Here is a 17,088-nt window from a genome sequence, read left to right on the forward strand (position 1 = left end):
ACCAAATTCTATCAAAGGTAAACATATTTTCAATCTGAATACCTTTAAAGCCTTGGGGACTCGCCCTCGATTTTGATAGAATTGGTATAGGTTGAGCTGATTTCAGTGTTCATAGTTAACTCTTGCCGTCATAGTCCAAGCTACATAGTCACTTCATAACAGAACCATTGTTGTACTTAAAAATTACCCTCCTCGCTCCATATTACGTGTCATCTTACACAATTCAACAATATCCCACCCCTTCCCAAATCATACCTATTCTGTTCGTCTCGATAAAACCAGCCATAACAAGGTTTATTTTTTTATTCTGTTTGTTAAACTTTGAATGAATTTAAGGAGGTAAGTTATCTCTTGATATGAGGAGATACTTTATTCTCATTAAAAATATAATAGTTGTAGTTTTATCAATTCATTTTCTGTCTGTATATGACAAATACAGGAGCAAAAAGAACTAGTAAAAGTAACTTGGTATAAATCACATGGTTTATGTCATGAGCCTTATGTAAGTTGATAGTTAATTATCAACTTGTATACTTTGCCTATAAATATGTCTTAAGTTCCTACAATATTGATAGGGTGCTAGTGTTTTTTATGGTAGTTATAATTCCTTGCATTCCTATTAATTCTACCCTTCCACGTTGAGGGTCCTATGTATTTTGACATGATATAGATATTGAATGTTAACTAGCAAAATAGTAGTAACATGATCAGAAATGAACATTCCATCTCTGACAATTACAGGAATGTCAAAATCTGTAACTGAGTAAGCATTTAGCACATATTATTACAAAATTCATTACATACAAGTACAGGACTTCAATGAAACCTTCAACAATGATTGGCTTTAATGCTGATCACTTCCAAGCTGCTGAAAAGAAAACCAGTTGCAGGAAGCTACAAATATAATATATGACTGAGTAAGGCTTTCTCAAGTACTAATGCTCACATGAGATGCAAGTGCACATAAGTTTGATTTTCATGATTTCACCCTTTAGTTGTATCTAATAATAATGCAAGACACAAGGTTGTAATTTACATATTGAATATATTAGTAAAAAGGGTGGCTCAGACCATGACTATACCCAGTGGCCTCTAACTCACAAGAGGGTAAAGTTACTACTGAGCTAAGGCACACTCTTGAAGATAAAAACAAGATAAAAAAGGCTAATATATTTATGCATCTGTAGATAAATAAATTATTAGATAATGATTTGAAATCATCATTTAAAAAGGGTCCAATTAAGAAACTCACTTTAAATTTAAATGATGCGCAGGAAAAGGCCTCAAATGGTATCATCTTGCTCATCCATCTCCTCAAGAATAACATATTTGGCAGCAGAATCTGTTGTGTGAAGCCCTGCCAAATCACCTTCCTTGGTATGGCCTTTCTGAAGCTTCAGATATCTGAAATCAGAAATAAAAACAGATGAAGAAAAAAAGACTAGTATATGATTTTTACAGTTAACAGCATATTGTAACTTGAACTCTAATGTTCTATTAGTTTATCAGAGAATATGCAGTTCAATTGTTTTACATATTATAAAGTGGTTGCATACTTTTGTTTGCTCTGTTAATATATGAAAAATGATTAAAACAAAATGGAAGAGGTTTTGGTAAGTATAAGTTCAAAACACAAATAACAAAAAAAAGAAAAATGAACAAAAGAATATATGTTTTTTCCATTATAAGTTAAGATATTTGTTACAATGTATACTAACAGTTAATTATATATTTGTTAAAATATTTTTTTCCTTTTCTTATTCCCAATAACTTTCAAACAATGCTATGGACACAGCATTCCAAGATCATGTGGCTAAAAGTCTAAAACCTTGACAGTCCAAAAAGCATCATGACACAGTTTTTCCTACACTGAAGCTTAAAAGCAAAGGAGAAAAGAATGATAAAAAGTTGCAGAAGATGCTTGAAAGACATGTCAAGTGATGACTTACTTGTACCAATTAAATAAACTTACGCCAACCATAATAACAAGGAGACCAACTCCTTTCAACCAAGTAAATGCATCATGGAAGTACAATACTGCAGCCTACAAACATACAACATGAAATCAGAAATTAATACATGCCTAGTGCCCCAAAGACATGCATGTTAGCAAACCACACTACAAATTTAGCGAATTCATTCGATACAATTTCACGAACTCATGCTGATAGTATATTTGATTCCGCATTTAACTTTCCCATGAATGCTCTTGTTTTACTTAACAAGAATCATATCAGAAAATAGTACATATTGCTGCTCATCGAAGCATACACTGCATCAACTTATTCTTGACATAATTGTACCACAGAGCTAGGTAGTCTAGAAATATCTAAGACTAAGAGAGGGAGTCATTGCATATTCATATCAACAAATGGGAATCATCTAAACAATAATTGATACCAATATGGTGATAGCCTCCTTGACAACCCCTGCTATTGTGATTGTGACTGCACTAGTTACCGAGACCAGAACATATTCCGTTAATACCTGCAACATGAAAAAGATCGAAATGTTAGAAGGAACAAAGGCAAATTAACTGATATGACTCTAAACAAACAAAATCTTATTCCCAACTAATCAAATAAGCAAGTCCTACTTGTGTGAGTATGGTTTCATAATTTAAAAAGGGGGAGGAAAGAGGAGTGCATTCTCCTACTGTCCTACCATAAAAAAGGCAAGTGTCCCGCCCAAAAGCAATAGCAAGCAAGTTTGAGTTATATGCTGCGAATTATCGAAGTATTTGTTTTCCCGGAATTCATCCCATGGATCCAGCGCAAGAGAGAGAAGAGCAGTTGCCACTGCCATAACTGGAGCTACATAGCTCATCAAGGTAAATGGATTTTTCAGACCTGAAATCATTTGAAAAACCATATCAAAGTTTGCCTAAAATGTAACATTAATTAGAAAGTGAACATGGGATGATAAAAGATAAAGGGAAGATAAAAAGAGAATTCAAAGAAGAAGAAAAGGATGGAATTTGATAATTTAAAAGTTAGCCCCAATAAGTCTCCTAAACCTTTGATAATTTTAGTCCTCCTAAGTCCACATTAAATTCTTGAGTTGTACCATTCTTTCTGTTAAACATTAACAACATTGTTTCCTCATTTTATTTTTATAAGTTAGGATCATGAATAAGTGCACTGGGCCACCCTTTAGTATCATGCGTTAACTTCTTATTCCCGAGTTTAACGATCAAGAGTCCTATGCTTAAACCTAAGAATTCAACACTCAAAATATCTTCTGGTCATCCTAGGGTACTGTCCCTGCAATTACTTATTTCCTGGGCCTAATTGACCTTTCAAGGTTATTAAGATCTGTCTAATAGTGTTGAAGACAATTTGCTTTGAGAAAATACTTCCAATATTTATATATCTTACATGGATACAAAAATATGCTACAAAGCAACAAAGGGAGGATTCAATTGACATGAAAGGAGTAAATAATAGAGGGCAGTAAGTAAAATGCCAACAAAAGTATTCTTCTTGCCACATAGTTGCACTGACCATTGCTGATCGATCAGCTATCCAACGAGGAGAGTCCGGCACAAATGTATCTCAAACTTATGGATTGATTGACCAAAACCAACAAGAAATAAATGAACAAGAGATTATTTTAATTAATCGAGAACGTTTATCCACTATTTCATATAAATCTACTGAGACTAAATATGTGCCAATAAACGATTAACGTGTAGTTATGCATGGCACTTACCATAGGCTTCTTTCTTTCATTTAGGTTTCCATGTCAACATGCATGACGAGAACGAAAATCAGGTTCCAGGCCAGAAAATGAAGAAGAATATTTAGTCATTAAGGGCAGAAAAAAAGAAAAAAGTTATGCTTGTGGTTCTATGTGTGTGATTGTATATAGATGGAGATTTATATATAAAATATATAGAAAAATGAAAATGCAAATATCATACTTGCAAAAGAATCTGAGTCATACACCAGCGAAAGCCAGACATAACTGCAGCAAGCGTAACGAGTATGAAACCCCATAATTGAAACTCCGTCTCTTTTGCAACTGCAGTGCACATCAATAATGTTCATAATGGAAGGTATGAAATACTGAATGTTATATATATTCCTAATGCTTGAGAAATGCACTTGACAAGTTTCAATTGAAAATTAAGAATCAAGAGAGTGGTGGCAGTGGTATTGTACTTGTGCATAGCATAAACAACACACAGAAATAAAAATATCTATAATCCATATCAACTGATAATCATTCAACATTCGAAAGTATGATAACCAGTTTGAAATATTCACTGAAAAACGATATTTATAATTAACTGACTAACTGAGAACTTCCAATAGCGCATGAGGAAGAACTCATCAGCTATTCTATATTCTGATAAATGGTCCTAAATATCATGGGAAAACAAATTATCTCAATTTCCTTAGTAAAGTGGCCTGGTTCTATTTACTTAACACTGTGCTTGTTGGCAACCAAATCGGGTCAGATATTTTGATTTCCTAAGTGCATTCAATGCAAACTGTAAATTCCTAAGGTGAACATGAAGGGAAACATCTATACCTGTTAGTAATATCCCGACGGAGATGACTAGGATGATGCCTGATAGTTTATAGCTTGGTGTCTCCAACCTTGCCACCAATATTAGCAATTCAATGATAGCATACACATACGGAATTATTAATCGTCATCCAGAATATTTAAAAGTGAACAATCAATCCTTTCAATATATTTACACAAATTACCAGTATTAGAGAACACAGCAGCATGCGAAAATATAACAGAAACTGCAGAGCACAGAAACATCATTTTTTACATGTTTATACTTGAAAAGAGTATGAAACATCATATTAGAGAACAAGAAGTCATTCTAAATGCATATCCGAATCTCATCGCATCAAGAGTTATAGGGCTGTCAGATCAATGACATATGCAGATTCATGGGCCTCACACCACTCCTCCCAACATTATGTTTTACGTGCATAAGCAGCATAACTAATTAAGAAACTCTAGGTTACTTATTCTTGCTTTGTAATGCAACTACATTGCAATGAAATGATAATTTTTCGGGGTCTCGTGTCAATTAATCCTGTTATGGCTTCTCTTTAGCGACCTAATCATGGCTCTTTTAGGGGTATTGCTACATTCCCTTTTTACTATTAAATTTTCTCTATTTAAACATAGAAAGAAAGCAATGTTTTGTTTGATTTTTCAGTAAAATGGTTTAGGCTGAGAAAGAGTTGAGGTAAACAAGAACGGCCAGCCAATGTCATTGTGCCTAATGTCTTCTATGAAATTCTAGACTTGATAAATTTATTTTACATAATGCGGCACTCGTACAAATTATCTCAAACAATCACAATAATGGCATAATCAAAACTCGGCTACAAAGACAAAAAAGGCAAGAAATTTACCTGAACGCAAAGGCAAACAGAAGGAGAAAAATTGGAGCCGCAGATTTACACTGCAAGAGCAAAAGTAAAGGTAAATGTTGAGGAGAGATAGTATCTTCAGCAGAAAAGGGGGAAATGCAGGATCTTATTCTGATGCAACATTTCAAAAGAATTTAAATGAAAATTCTCTCAGTTTACATGAAAAGCAAAATATTTTCACCAACCATTGTAGCAAAAGTGACAGAAATGGAAATCAAAGATGCATTGCTCAAGTTAACATCCATCGCTGTTCCTAGAGCAGTCGGTACAACTGTGAAAGGGAAAGTCCATCTGTGGCATTAGTTGATAGAAAAAGTAATATAAGAAGTGGTGAGAAAATTGTTAGAAAGTGCTTCAGTGTTTAGTACTGCAGAAGAGGGATAGAAAGTAAACCGAAAAGGCGGCATGTTTATCCATCCTAGGTATTTTTACAACGGGAAGAAAAAATATTTTTATCGTTTCCTCTAATTCATAAGAGCTATTCTCACCACAGATAATTACTAATTCTTTTCAAATCTAAAGCACTCCAAATAAAATGATCAATAACACTAAACGAATAGCCGAAATGTATTAAGAATTTTCAACATGGCATACCCAATCACCATAACGATGTAAGCAGAGAAAGCATAGTAATATTGAGATAGAAGAATTTAGAATTTACCTTTCAAAAAGTAATCACTCCAAGACATGACAACACTGGTTTGGAATCTACGAGACCAGAACCAGGTGATAAGTTTTGATAGAACAGCTTGCATTGCAAAGTGGATAGTGTTCATCATAAAAGGAGCAGGAAACTTTCCCATATCATTTCCTAACAGACTTTTATTATACCTGTTCGGATTAGTTGAGAATACGGAGAAGAATCAGAATCACAAATAACATTAGATAGGGAATCACAATTACCATTTGTGTTAGAAAGAAACTTACAGGGTCAAAAGTAGACTGAAAGTGTACCAAACAATTATGAAAAACAAGGCCTTTAAAATATTGGCAATGGAAATAGGATTGGTGACACTTTTTTCCAATGATCCGTGAGCATCCACAGAAAAGGAGGATTCAACACCAGTAACTCCCTCCTTGGACTCGTTTTCAATATCAAAAGACACATACTTCTCCGATCCATTACCTCTGTGATGAATAGTATCTTCATCCATGGTACTAACACCATTCAAATGCAAACTTCTTTGTTGAAACTTAAGGGGAAAGAGCTTCTGCTTATCTAAAGGTCCGCTTTGTAGCTCAAACTTCTGAATAAAAGGTAATTCAAAATCAGAGTCTTCTTCTACACTAGTATCTTCCACATTACCTAAATCCTGGTCCAAATGGACAACTCCATCATCATACCAACGTGAAAACGAAGGCTCTCTACGAAGGCCAGAACCTACGCTTCCACTATTGACATCGTTGATACCTGTGTAGTCAACCGTATCCGAATCCAATTCACTCTGTACCATCTCCTTCTGTATATTGAGTTATAGCCATTTCTATACTCCAAGACAAAATCTGGCAAGCTAACTTTCGTTCGATATTATCACTTATCATCCACCAAATCGGACAACATCAGTTCACTAGGGAGTATGCATGTGACCTGCTTTTATGATTGAACTTGTTAAATTACATCTACATGAACTGAAAATCATTCATCAGAAACTAACAATAATTCTCTTAAATCCCTAACATCATAAGAACATAGTTTCCAATTTAAAAGATTGCAATTGCTCCAGAGCTCTAACAGATACATTACAACACTCAAGAGTCTAACTCTGACCAGCAATAGTAAAAATGTTCATAGGGGATGGCTGCATCAACACAAATTATATTTAAATGAAACCAGAATAGCAATATTTTGATTGATGAGAAATCATGGAGGAAAAACAAGTCTTCAAAAAAATGATATACTAACATATGAAATACTCCATTTAGTCAACTACTAATATGAAACACTACTCACTGGTACCCAGAATAAAGGATTAAAAAACTGAAAAATTAAAGATTAACATAAAACTTAAGCTCTTTTCTAAATCATTGAGAGCATTATTTAGATTAAAATGAATAAAGATAAGATGACCCATCTGAACCAAGACTCATTAAACATGAAGAAAGTGAATAAAAATGCAATCTTTGAGATAAAAACATAATTTTGTTGATTGGGGTATGAGTGTGAAGTTTGTGATAGCAATGATAAATATTGAGCATGGAAGGAACCTGAGAGAATATAGATCCAATCTGTGAGGGAGAGATAGAGCTTGATTGAGTGTAGATTAATGTGAATCAATCAATTCATAAAAACAATAATATGATAGTTGTACTTTGCATCTTTCCTTCCATTTGAAGAAAACGCTTTGCTTTGAAGGTCACGGTAAGTCTTTGCTTTTCCAATTTATTCCTATTACCTTATGTTACATCAAAAAATACCTATGCATAACATAACATGACATTTACCTTGTAAATTTGTTACTATTACTATGGAAACATTTTCCCTGTTAGCTTCAGATCGATACACTCACTCTGTTCCTAAATCCTACTTTGTTTTATATCAACACTATTACATTACCTGTCTTTATTAAATGCTAAAAATGGTGAATAATAATATCCTTGAATTATAATATCAACACTATTAAATGTTAATTATAATATCCTTGAATGCTAAAAATAGTGACTAGTTACTCTAAAAGTGTATAATTAGATTGGAAGCCCATGTAGTGTAAAAACAACACAAAATTTTAGTCATCATGCTTCTATTAATTTACTATAAAACTATTGTTAAAATGGAAACACAAATATGGAAGTTTATAGTATTTATAGTCACACATTCACATTGCTCCCAAAATATGGTAATCAGTTTGGAAAATGTGGAAAGTGTTCAGCCAACAATCCCCAAATAACCCTTTACCATGTAAACCCAAGTGGCTGACAAAGTTACACCAAGTTTATAAACCAAACTCATATTTCAGTTTGTCAATATTTAGTACAGGTGGCATCTCACATCGCAATTGCAGAGTGATATCGAACGATAATTATGTGTCTGTATTGGGCTGCAAGTAACTACGTATCAAATTCAAAGATATTATGGGACCCAAGTGATTACAAAAAATCTTCCATTCAGTACTGATTTCCTCTGCTTATATTCTGCACCCTTCATGCTCATATGCCACCACAATCTTCATTATCTTATGTTACCAAATACCAAACATTAGTACTAGAAATGGAAACTGATCTAGTCAGAAGCAGAATTCACATAATTGCTTCTCACTTTCCACCAACTGAAGACATTTCATACACCCTTCTTCTCCCTATGGTAATATACTCTTTCTAACAACTCTTTTTACTTGTGTTACTGTTACTGTGTTTCTTGAGATGTTGCTGAAAATAAAGGAATTTGTTTGAATTACAACTATGGATGAGAAATTATTGAATATCTCTAAAGTGAGAAAGTAAACTGTTAATTAGTTAGTTGATGTGATTAAGACTAGGTATGGTTACCTGTTCACTTAGCCTTATCCTAAGTCCAATGTAAAGTTTCTATTTTATTGAATCAATAAATACTCCTCTTTGGAACTTGTTAGTATTCTCTTATTTTTATTTGATAAATGATGCAAATTAGTTTTGAATAGAGTGAAACATGCACCTTCTTTGAATTGTCTAGCATAATAACATATCACCTTCTTTGATTTTGCAATTAGACTGCAGAATACAAGTTATGTTTGTCTCTTATGCTGGTTAGAGTTAGTTACTGTTAAGTGTGTATTGATCTTGAGGTTCAGGACTGGAAATTTAATTGTTCAAGTTAGCTTTTTCCTTTTATGGTTAGCTTAGGCAAGAATAAATTCAAAACTGCATCAAATTAATACATCTTCAAGGGCTTTTCAAGCAACTTCTAATTCAAAGGTCTAAGCATTTTCCTATATCTTTTACAAGGAACTAATAAGTTTCTGTCTCTTGTATCCCCTTTTCATGAGTATTTGTTTGCACTTGATTTTCTTCACTCCATAATAGTTTGTCCCTTTTTTTCACTTCTTCCAGAACTGCAGTAATAGTTTGAGCTCTGTGCTCCGGAGATGTGATAATAAGGTGTATTTTGCACGCCAATCATCGGCTTCTCTTGGTTATTTTATGAGGCAGGCTTCAGTGGAAGAGGTACAGTGTTGTCATTGTTAAAATACTCCACAACATTCTTCACTACTTATTTTTTCTAAAATGATTCTTTTCTCATGAGCTTATATAGTACAATAAATTTCCAGGGTAGGTCAACTTCTTTTGTTGCTCCTAAAACCCATGGTGCTATATCTGAAAGTCCTTCTAAAGCAAGAGCGCCATGTTTTGCTAGACCTGCGAGAACAAAATCAAATTTCGCAAATTCAATGTTCCAACCAATGGCTCAGGTGCAGGAACATGGTTTTAGAACACCTGATCCTCCTGCATTTGCTAGGCCAAGCAGACAGATCAGAAGAGGAGACCAGTTACACGCCGAGAAAAAAACGCGCTATCCCGTTGGTGGTTAGTGCTTTGAACTCTGAAAGCTATCATAGCTAACAGATAGAAGTGTATAAAAATTTGTAACCTTTTCTTAGCAGGAATTGAGTGGTCTCCGAGGATGGATGTTGCTGAATCCGAAGGCAAATATGTTATCACAGTCGAAGTTCCAGGTGTCAATACGAGTGACATAAGAGTGGAGGTTGATGATCAAAAGTAAGAAGCATTTCTTGTTTACATCCTTTTATTAATTGTAATAGTCTCTGCAAATTAAGGTGTTGACCAATATTTCCTTCATTTAGCTATGCCAATTATCAATAGCAAAAGGGAGTGTGTGAAGAAAAGCATAATGTGTAATCAACTGTTGAATACTCCTCTTATCTAAGTCATTATTCATATTCCGAAATAAGGATACTAAATTGAGATTGTAATGTTGAACATTCTGTATAAATCATTTGAGGTGTAAGACTTGTTTTCTTTGCAATAAAATAGCTACTATGTGAACTGTGACAGGTTGTCTGTTAAAGGTAGTCGTTCTACTAGAAGTTGGACGGTCGAAGGCCGTCCAAATGCCTCGGTTTCTTCGTATCACAAGAGGGAGATACTATATGGACCATATGAGGTGGCTTGGCCGCTTCCTACTGGCGCGAACAAGGAGAGTGTATCAGCTGAACTTTTGTAAGTTATATGAAGTACTGTTATTTTCATGCTTATGCACACTTTTGTAATTTGGTCTATTTGCATTATGTTAATTCAGTTATTGGTTCAGGGCTGCAATAAATATATAGGTAACTATAATACTATATACAATAGGAAGATATTTGGTTTGAAGATTTGGCCTTGAAGCTTTGACACTGAGCTAAACCAACAATAGCAAGTTAATAATTTCTTCTATTACCACAAAAAGGTGGGTAAAAATATTATAAACTTGAAGTTCAATTCACATAATACCTTAAATAAAAACTAAGGGTAGTTTGAATCTATTTAATTTAATTAAAGAAGCATATAAGGCTATCAGCAGCAGAGTATATATATATACATGTGAAACTGATATATTTTTGCTTATTTTTTTTATTTTCAGGGATGGGTTTCTGCACATTATAATTCCTAAACTGTGAGTATCACCAAACAACATTGATTGCAGCATAAATGGGAGAATAGCAATCTAAGATATTCATTGTTTATAAAGTTTGAGATAAGTGATCCATGTACTAAGAACTACCACACTTTTAAGGACTTTGGTTATCATTTTTATAATTTTATTTGTTTCCTTTCACTGTGTAAAAGAAACCATCCTTTAGCATGGTTAGTAACTTGAGTAATACATAAGAAGTCCCAAAAAGAGGTCCCAAAGATTTCAAATGTGAGTGAAATTAGTCCTTTTTATAGTCAAATTAGTCTCTACCAACTGTTATAAAACAAGCTAAAAAAGATTAATTTCTCTTAGATTTGAAATTTTTTGGACCATTTTAGATCTTTTTTTGAAGTAAGATTAAAAATATGAGAAATTAAAATGGGTATTTACTCTACATAGGTGCAGATTTGATTTAATAAGCATTTTGAAACATGCAAGTATGTCTCTACCAATATATTTGAAATAGGGTAAGCAACCAATGATATCTAAAGTCTAAACCACAAAATATTCATTACCATAGTAAGATTCAGATATAGATATGTATGTCCATATAATAAAAGTTAAAGTACCCAAATTGAGTTTAATTAAGCTCAATATATAGTAAATAATTTCAGCATGTAGACTGGATCAACTTTGTCCTAAGCAGCAGGTGTTGGAGAAACAGCTAGAACCTAATATGAATATCATAGACAAACAACCTCATTAGTATAAAAATAATACATTGATGATGCACACATAGCAATAATATAATAGAAGGTACTATATACTTGAAAACTGTATATGATTGTAATAATATATATAAAAATCTAAGTACCTCACGTCAACTTGGCTGGTTGTAGAAGATTTTAATGTTAATAAAAACAGCATTCAGAGTGAGAACTAAATTAAATAATGTTTATAAGCATAAATGCATGCTTGAGGATTGGCATCTTTTATTATTAATTTGAGATAGCCTCAATATATTATATATAATTCAAATGACAAAAAACATTTGTTATAATGTAAAATTGCAAAGGATATGTTAATATGATGAATAAGGGAGGATTTACATAGTAAAACTATGACAAATGTTGTAATGAGTTCAGTCTATAAATTAAAAGGACCTAACCTTTAAATTCACACGGTCAAACAGTGTTGGGAGGAGGAGTCTTGGGCAAGTCTGAAAATAATAAAATGGCAAAAATTAAGATCCTATTATCAAAGTTGAAAAATATGGACAAACGAAATAATAAAATGGCAAAAATTAAGATCCTATTATCAAATAATATAATCTATCACCTTCTTCCTAGAAATTGTGACTTCATTTAGTTTTAAAACCACTCTTTTTCACAACAGGAAAATGTTCAATTTAAGATTGTTATAATCTTTGTATTATATATATCTATTCTTAGATAATTTCCTCCTTATAAATTTTGTACTATGCATATCATTAAAAACTTGCCTGATGTTATGTTTTGTTGACCGCAAAATATTTGAAGATTGTTGTATGCATCAGCCAACAACATATCAATAGTGACCACCTCCTTAGGGTTCTTAGCAACCCTTTCCTGAAAATTTCATTAGCAAACCATAAAAATATATATAGTAATGAAAAATTAATGAATCGTTATATAAACTTATCAAAATTTGTAAACTCACTCTCTCTACTTCTTCAACATTTTCTATCTTTTTTCGTTTTCCTTTTCGCTTAGGAGGAAGTGTACCATCAGCTTCAAATCGTTCAATTTCTAATAGAGATCGACACATAACTGGAAGAACCTTATGATAATACTCCTACGTAAAAAGAAGTTATTAAATTAAAAGACTTATTATAATAAAATGCTAAACATTTATTTCTTCATTGTGGCATGTGGGACAATATTATAGCTTGGTTACAAATCCATTATATAGTACATTATAAAGAACACTAAGGAATATGAAATGTTCATTTAAAGTCTTAACTAAGATACCTTGTCCCATTTTCCATTGGATCGTTGTTGTGCTTCAATTTTCCAATTCACACTATATTTCTCTTCTTTAGCTATTGTTGATTTTCTACAATTAGGAATTGATGATCTTTTGGACGAACTTCCATTCTAGATAAACATTGATTCACAAGCATATAAAGTATATAAGAAAATTATTAGTAAAAAATCAAAACCATATTTTATAAGTAATTTGATAAGAATGTACAATTAGGATTAAATGCAAATATTTGAATATCACTAATCAGAAACAAACCTGAACCACTTTAAGATAGCTTGAGTATGATTTATCATGTGGTATGGATGATATAGGAGTAGCAATAATCACATTGTCATGTGTTAAGCTCTGAACCTAAACATGCCATAAAAAACAAAACAAAGAAGAATGTAAATTACATATATTGAAAATATAATTAACATAAACAAAAGGTAATGCATGTGAATTTAATTACGTTATTAATGAATAGTTTGACATTAATATTCCTAAGGGAAAAGAAGGAAATGATATATAATATATATTTTAAAATCTTTGTTTTTCTTAAATTATTAATTTAATTAGGTAATTAATTAATATTTATTATTAATTTTCCAAGCCAAAAGTGAAGGAAATATGGTTTCCTTATTAAAATACCAACATGTTTTACAAGGCCGACCCTACCCTAATATCTTTAAGACCTAAATAATTAGGTCGAGTTGGCCAAAGAATAGAGGTATCTTGACCCTTGAGGTGTTTAATTAGTCTCAACAATAGATCAATTGTAGAATACAAATGAATTCTTTCTTGAGCTCATGTGAATCATGAGACAAGGAAGTTGGAAAAGGGAACCTTTGAAGTTGGATCTAAGATTTTAAGACAAATTCGATTATGAGGTACAAAAATTAGATCTAAAGATAAAAAATAAAAATAAAATTATGTAAACAAAGCCACAAATCCCAAAAACATTTTAGAAGTAAAACAGAACACATAAGGCAAAAGCTTACTCACTGATTCACTTACCTTCGTGAAAGAAGAATGTGAAAGCATCTCTAGTTTGTTCAGCAAATTATCTCGAATTTTGTTCCCTTCATAGATTATCAACGCTTTTGTATTTGGATCCATTTTTGCAATGTCAATTGATAATCTTACAACATAAAGAAAATGAAAAATTGAAGATGAAGAATCTAGAATGATGAAGAACAAGGGCATGACAAACCCCTTTCAAGTATATATTGTGGGGTTGTACATTTGGTGTTTGTTGCATTTCATTCATGCATTTCAATTTTGTCATATAGCTAAATAATATTAATTATTAAAATTTATTATATCAAAATTTAAGTTTGATGAATTATAAATTTAATCAATTATACAAAAAAAACATGTGAAAGCATCTCTAATTTGTTTAGCAAATTATCTAGAATTTGTTCCCTTCATAGATTATCAATGTTTTTATATTTGGATCCATTTTTGCAATAACGATTGATAATCTTATGATATAAAGAAATTGATAATATAAAGATGAAGATTCTAGAGCAATCAAGAACGGTTTAGAACAAAACCCTTTCAAAAATATATTGTGGATTGTACATGTAGCCTGGTGTTTGTAACATTTCTTTGAGGAATTTTAACTTTGTCATATATCCAAATATTATTAATTATTAAAATTTATTATATTAAAATTTAAGTTTGATACACTATAAATTTAATCAATTATAAAAAGAAGCATATGAAAGTTGTAGATTGTTCAACAAATTATCTCGACTTTTGTTTCCTATATAAATTATCAACGCTTTTGTATTTGGATCTATTTTTGTAATAACAATTGATAATATTATGATATAAAAATTTGAGAATTTGAAGATGAAGATTCTAGAACAATCAAGACGAGTTTATGACAAACTCTTTTCAAGTAAATGTTGTGTGGAACATTGTATATGTAGCCTAGTGTTTGTTGCATTTATTTCATGCATTTTAACTTTGTCATATAACCAAATATTATTATATAGTTTGATGCGCTATAAATTTAATCAATTATATTAAGAAACATGTGAAAGCATCCCTACTTTGTTAAGCAAATTATCTCAAATTTTGATCCATTCATAGATTATCAATTCTTATGTATTTGGATCCATTTTTGCAATAACGACTGATAATCTTATAATATAAAGAAATTGAGAATTTGAAGATGAAGATTCTAGAATAATCAAGAACAAGTTTAGGACAAACTCTTTCATATATATATATTGTGGAGTATATTGTACATATAGTCTGATGATTGTTGCATTTCTTTCTGGCATTTTAATTGTCATTATTAAATTATTAAAATTCATTATATTAAAATTTAAGATTGATCCACTATAAATTTAACCAATTATATAAAGAAGCATGTGAAAGGATCTTTAGATTGTGTAGCAAATTATCTCGAACTCTGTTCCGTAAATAGATTATCAATGTTTTTGTATTTGGATGCATTTTTACAATAACGACTGATAATCATATGATATAATCAAATTGTGAATTTGAAGATGATGATTCTCAAAAAATCAAGAATGAGTTTAAGACAAACCCCTTTTAAGTATATAGTGGATCATCTTGATGTTTGTTGCATTTCTTTTAGGCATTATAAAATTTATCTTATATCCAAATATTATTAATTATTAATATTTATTATTTTAAAATTTAAGTTTGATCCACTATAAATTTAATCAATTATATAAACAAGCATGTGAAAGCATCTTTAGATTGTTTACCAAATTGTCTCGAATTTTGTTCCCTTCATATATTATTAATGCTTTTGTATTTTGATCCATTTTTGTAATAACGATTGATAATCTTATGATATAAAGAAATTGAGAATTTGAAGATGAAGATTCTAGAATAATCAAGAACGAGTTTAGGACAAACTCATTTCAAGTATATATTGTTGGATACATTGTACATGTAACCTAATGTTTGTTGCATTTCTTTTAGGCATTTTAATTTTGTCATATATCCAACTATTATTAATTATTAAAATTTATTATATTAAAATTTAAGTTTGATGTACTATAAATTTGATCAATTATATAAAAAAGCATGTGAAATTATCTATACTTTGTTTAACAAATTATCTCGAATATTGTTCCCTTTATAGATTATCAATGCTTTTATATTTGGATCTATTTTTGCAATAACAATTAATAATCTTATGATATAAAGAAATTGAGAATTTGAAGATGAAGATTCTAGAACAGTAATGAACAATTTTAGGAGAAATGTCATTCAGGTATATATTGTGGGGTTGTACATGTAGCCTCATGTTTGTTGCATTTCTTTCGGACATTTTAGCTTTTAGCTTTGTCATTTATCTAAATATTATTAATTACTAAAGTTTATTATATGAAAATTTAACTTTTATGCACTATAAATTTAATTAATTTTATAAAGAAGCATGTGGAAGTATCTCTAATTTATTTAGCAAATTATCTCAAATTTTGTCTCTTATAGATTATCATTGCTTATGTATTTGAATCTATTTTTGCAATAACGATTGATAATATTTTGATATAAAGAAATTGAGGATTTGAAGATGAAGATTCTAGAATGATCAAGAACGTGTTCAGGACAAACCCCTTTCAAGTATATATTGTGGGGTTGTATATATAGCTTGGTGTTTGTTGAATTTCTTTCAGACATTTTAACTTTGTCATATATCCAAATATTATTAATTATTAAAATTTATCATATTAAAATTTAAGTTTGATGAATTATAAATTTAATCAATTATATGTCACCACATCATTAAAATTATTTGACTCCTGTAATATTAAAACCATTTGGACCAATAATGCACATAAATATTTTAGAATGATCAACCCTTTCAAGTATATATAATTCAAGACATACCCTTTCAAGTATATATTGTGGAGTCGTACATATAGTCTAATGTTTGTTGCATTTCTTTTATGCATTTCAACTTTATCATATAGCCAAATATTATTAATTATTAAAAATTTATTATATTTAAATTTAAGTTTGATGCAATATAAATTTATTATATTTAAATTATATATCTCAGCATCATTAAAATTATTTGACTATGGTATTTTTAAAACCATTTACACCAATAATGCATGAAATTGGTCTCATACTATA

General features: G+C 31.0%; 3 protein-coding genes across 7 annotated transcripts; 1 reads left to right on the forward strand and 2 right to left on the reverse strand.

Annotated features, from left to right (window-relative positions):
- Positions 595-7,809, reverse strand: LOC109360600 (probable sugar phosphate/phosphate translocator At1g06470). Of its 5 annotated transcripts, none has more exons than XR_002109187.1 (14): positions 7,611-7,809; positions 6,333-6,993; positions 6,067-6,236; positions 5,591-5,676; positions 5,388-5,437; positions 4,537-4,604; positions 3,923-4,023; positions 3,712-3,724; positions 2,665-2,849; positions 2,401-2,487; positions 1,950-2,044; positions 1,253-1,404; positions 839-865; positions 595-763 (listed from the first exon to the last, which is right to left on the reverse strand). XR_002109187.1 is itself a non-coding variant. In XM_019605612.1 (13 exons), the coding sequence occupies exons 2-12, from the start codon at positions 6,857-6,859 to the stop codon at positions 1,284-1,286; spliced, it is 1,503 nt and encodes a 500-aa protein (XP_019461157.1). In that variant the 5' UTR covers positions 6,860-6,993; positions 7,611-7,809; the 3' UTR covers positions 598-865; positions 1,253-1,283. The 5 variants fall into 5 exon arrangements, 3 of the variants coding, with proteins under 3 accessions (XP_019461157.1, XP_019461156.1, XP_019461155.1); XR_002109186.1 differs by having other exon boundaries at positions 839-868; XM_019605612.1 differs by having other exon boundaries at positions 598-865.
- Positions 8,539-11,144, forward strand: LOC109359504 (26.5 kDa heat shock protein, mitochondrial). The gene is made up of 6 exons (XM_019604197.1): positions 8,539-8,703; positions 9,429-9,542; positions 9,647-9,902; positions 9,980-10,094; positions 10,392-10,556; positions 10,960-11,144. The coding sequence occupies exons 1-6, from the start codon at positions 8,554-8,556 to the stop codon at positions 10,994-10,996; spliced, it is 837 nt and encodes a 278-aa protein (XP_019459742.1). The 5' UTR covers positions 8,539-8,553; the 3' UTR covers positions 10,997-11,144.
- On the reverse strand, positions 12,324-14,150 carry LOC109359615. The gene is made up of 6 exons (XM_019604315.1): positions 13,975-14,150; positions 13,234-13,329; positions 12,963-13,088; positions 12,652-12,786; positions 12,455-12,560; positions 12,324-12,334 (listed from the first exon to the last, which is right to left on the reverse strand). Exons 1-6 carry the CDS (start codon positions 14,074-14,076, stop codon positions 12,324-12,326), a joined length of 576 nt encoding a protein of 191 aa, XP_019459860.1. The 5' UTR covers positions 14,077-14,150.

Source organism: Lupinus angustifolius, chromosome LG11 (assembly GCF_001865875.1).
Source record: "Lupinus angustifolius cultivar Tanjil chromosome LG11, LupAngTanjil_v1.0, whole genome shotgun sequence".
In the NCBI taxonomy this organism is placed as follows: Eukaryota; Viridiplantae; Streptophyta; class Magnoliopsida; order Fabales; family Fabaceae; genus Lupinus; species Lupinus angustifolius.

Bases quoted from the DNA above. Each gene is read 5' to 3' on its own strand.
- LOC109360600 (XM_019605612.1), bottom strand. From the start codon at position 6,859: ATGGTACAGAGTGAATTGGATTCGGATACGGTTGACTACACAGGTATC. The intron at 4,024-4,536 runs GTATAGATGTTT...TGTGCACTGCAG, and splicing joins CGTCGGGATATTACTAACAG to TTGCAAAAGAGACGGAGTTT. The intron at 2,045-2,400 runs GTATCAATTATT...GTATGTTTGTAG, and splicing joins AGGAGGCTATCACCATATTG to GCTGCAGTATTGTACTTCCA.
- LOC109359504 (XM_019604197.1), top strand. From the start codon at position 8,554: ATGCCACCACAATCTTCATTATCTTATGTTACCAAATACCAAACATTA. The intron at 8,704-9,428 runs GTAATATACTCT...CACTTCTTCCAG, and splicing joins ACACCCTTCTTCTCCCTATG to AACTGCAGTAATAGTTTGAG. The intron at 10,095-10,391 runs GTAAGAAGCATT...GAACTGTGACAG, and splicing joins GTGGAGGTTGATGATCAAAA to GTTGTCTGTTAAAGGTAGTC.
- LOC109359615 (XM_019604315.1), bottom strand. From the start codon at position 14,076: ATGGATCCAAATACAAAAGCGTTGATAATCTATGAAGGGAACAAAATT. The intron at 13,330-13,974 runs GTAAGTGAATCA...TGGCATGTTTAG, and splicing joins CACATTCTTCTTTCACGAAG to GTTCAGAGCTTAACACATGA. The intron at 12,561-12,651 runs GTGAGTTTACAA...TGAAATTTTCAG, and splicing joins ATGTTGAAGAAGTAGAGAGA to GAAAGGGTTGCTAAGAACCC.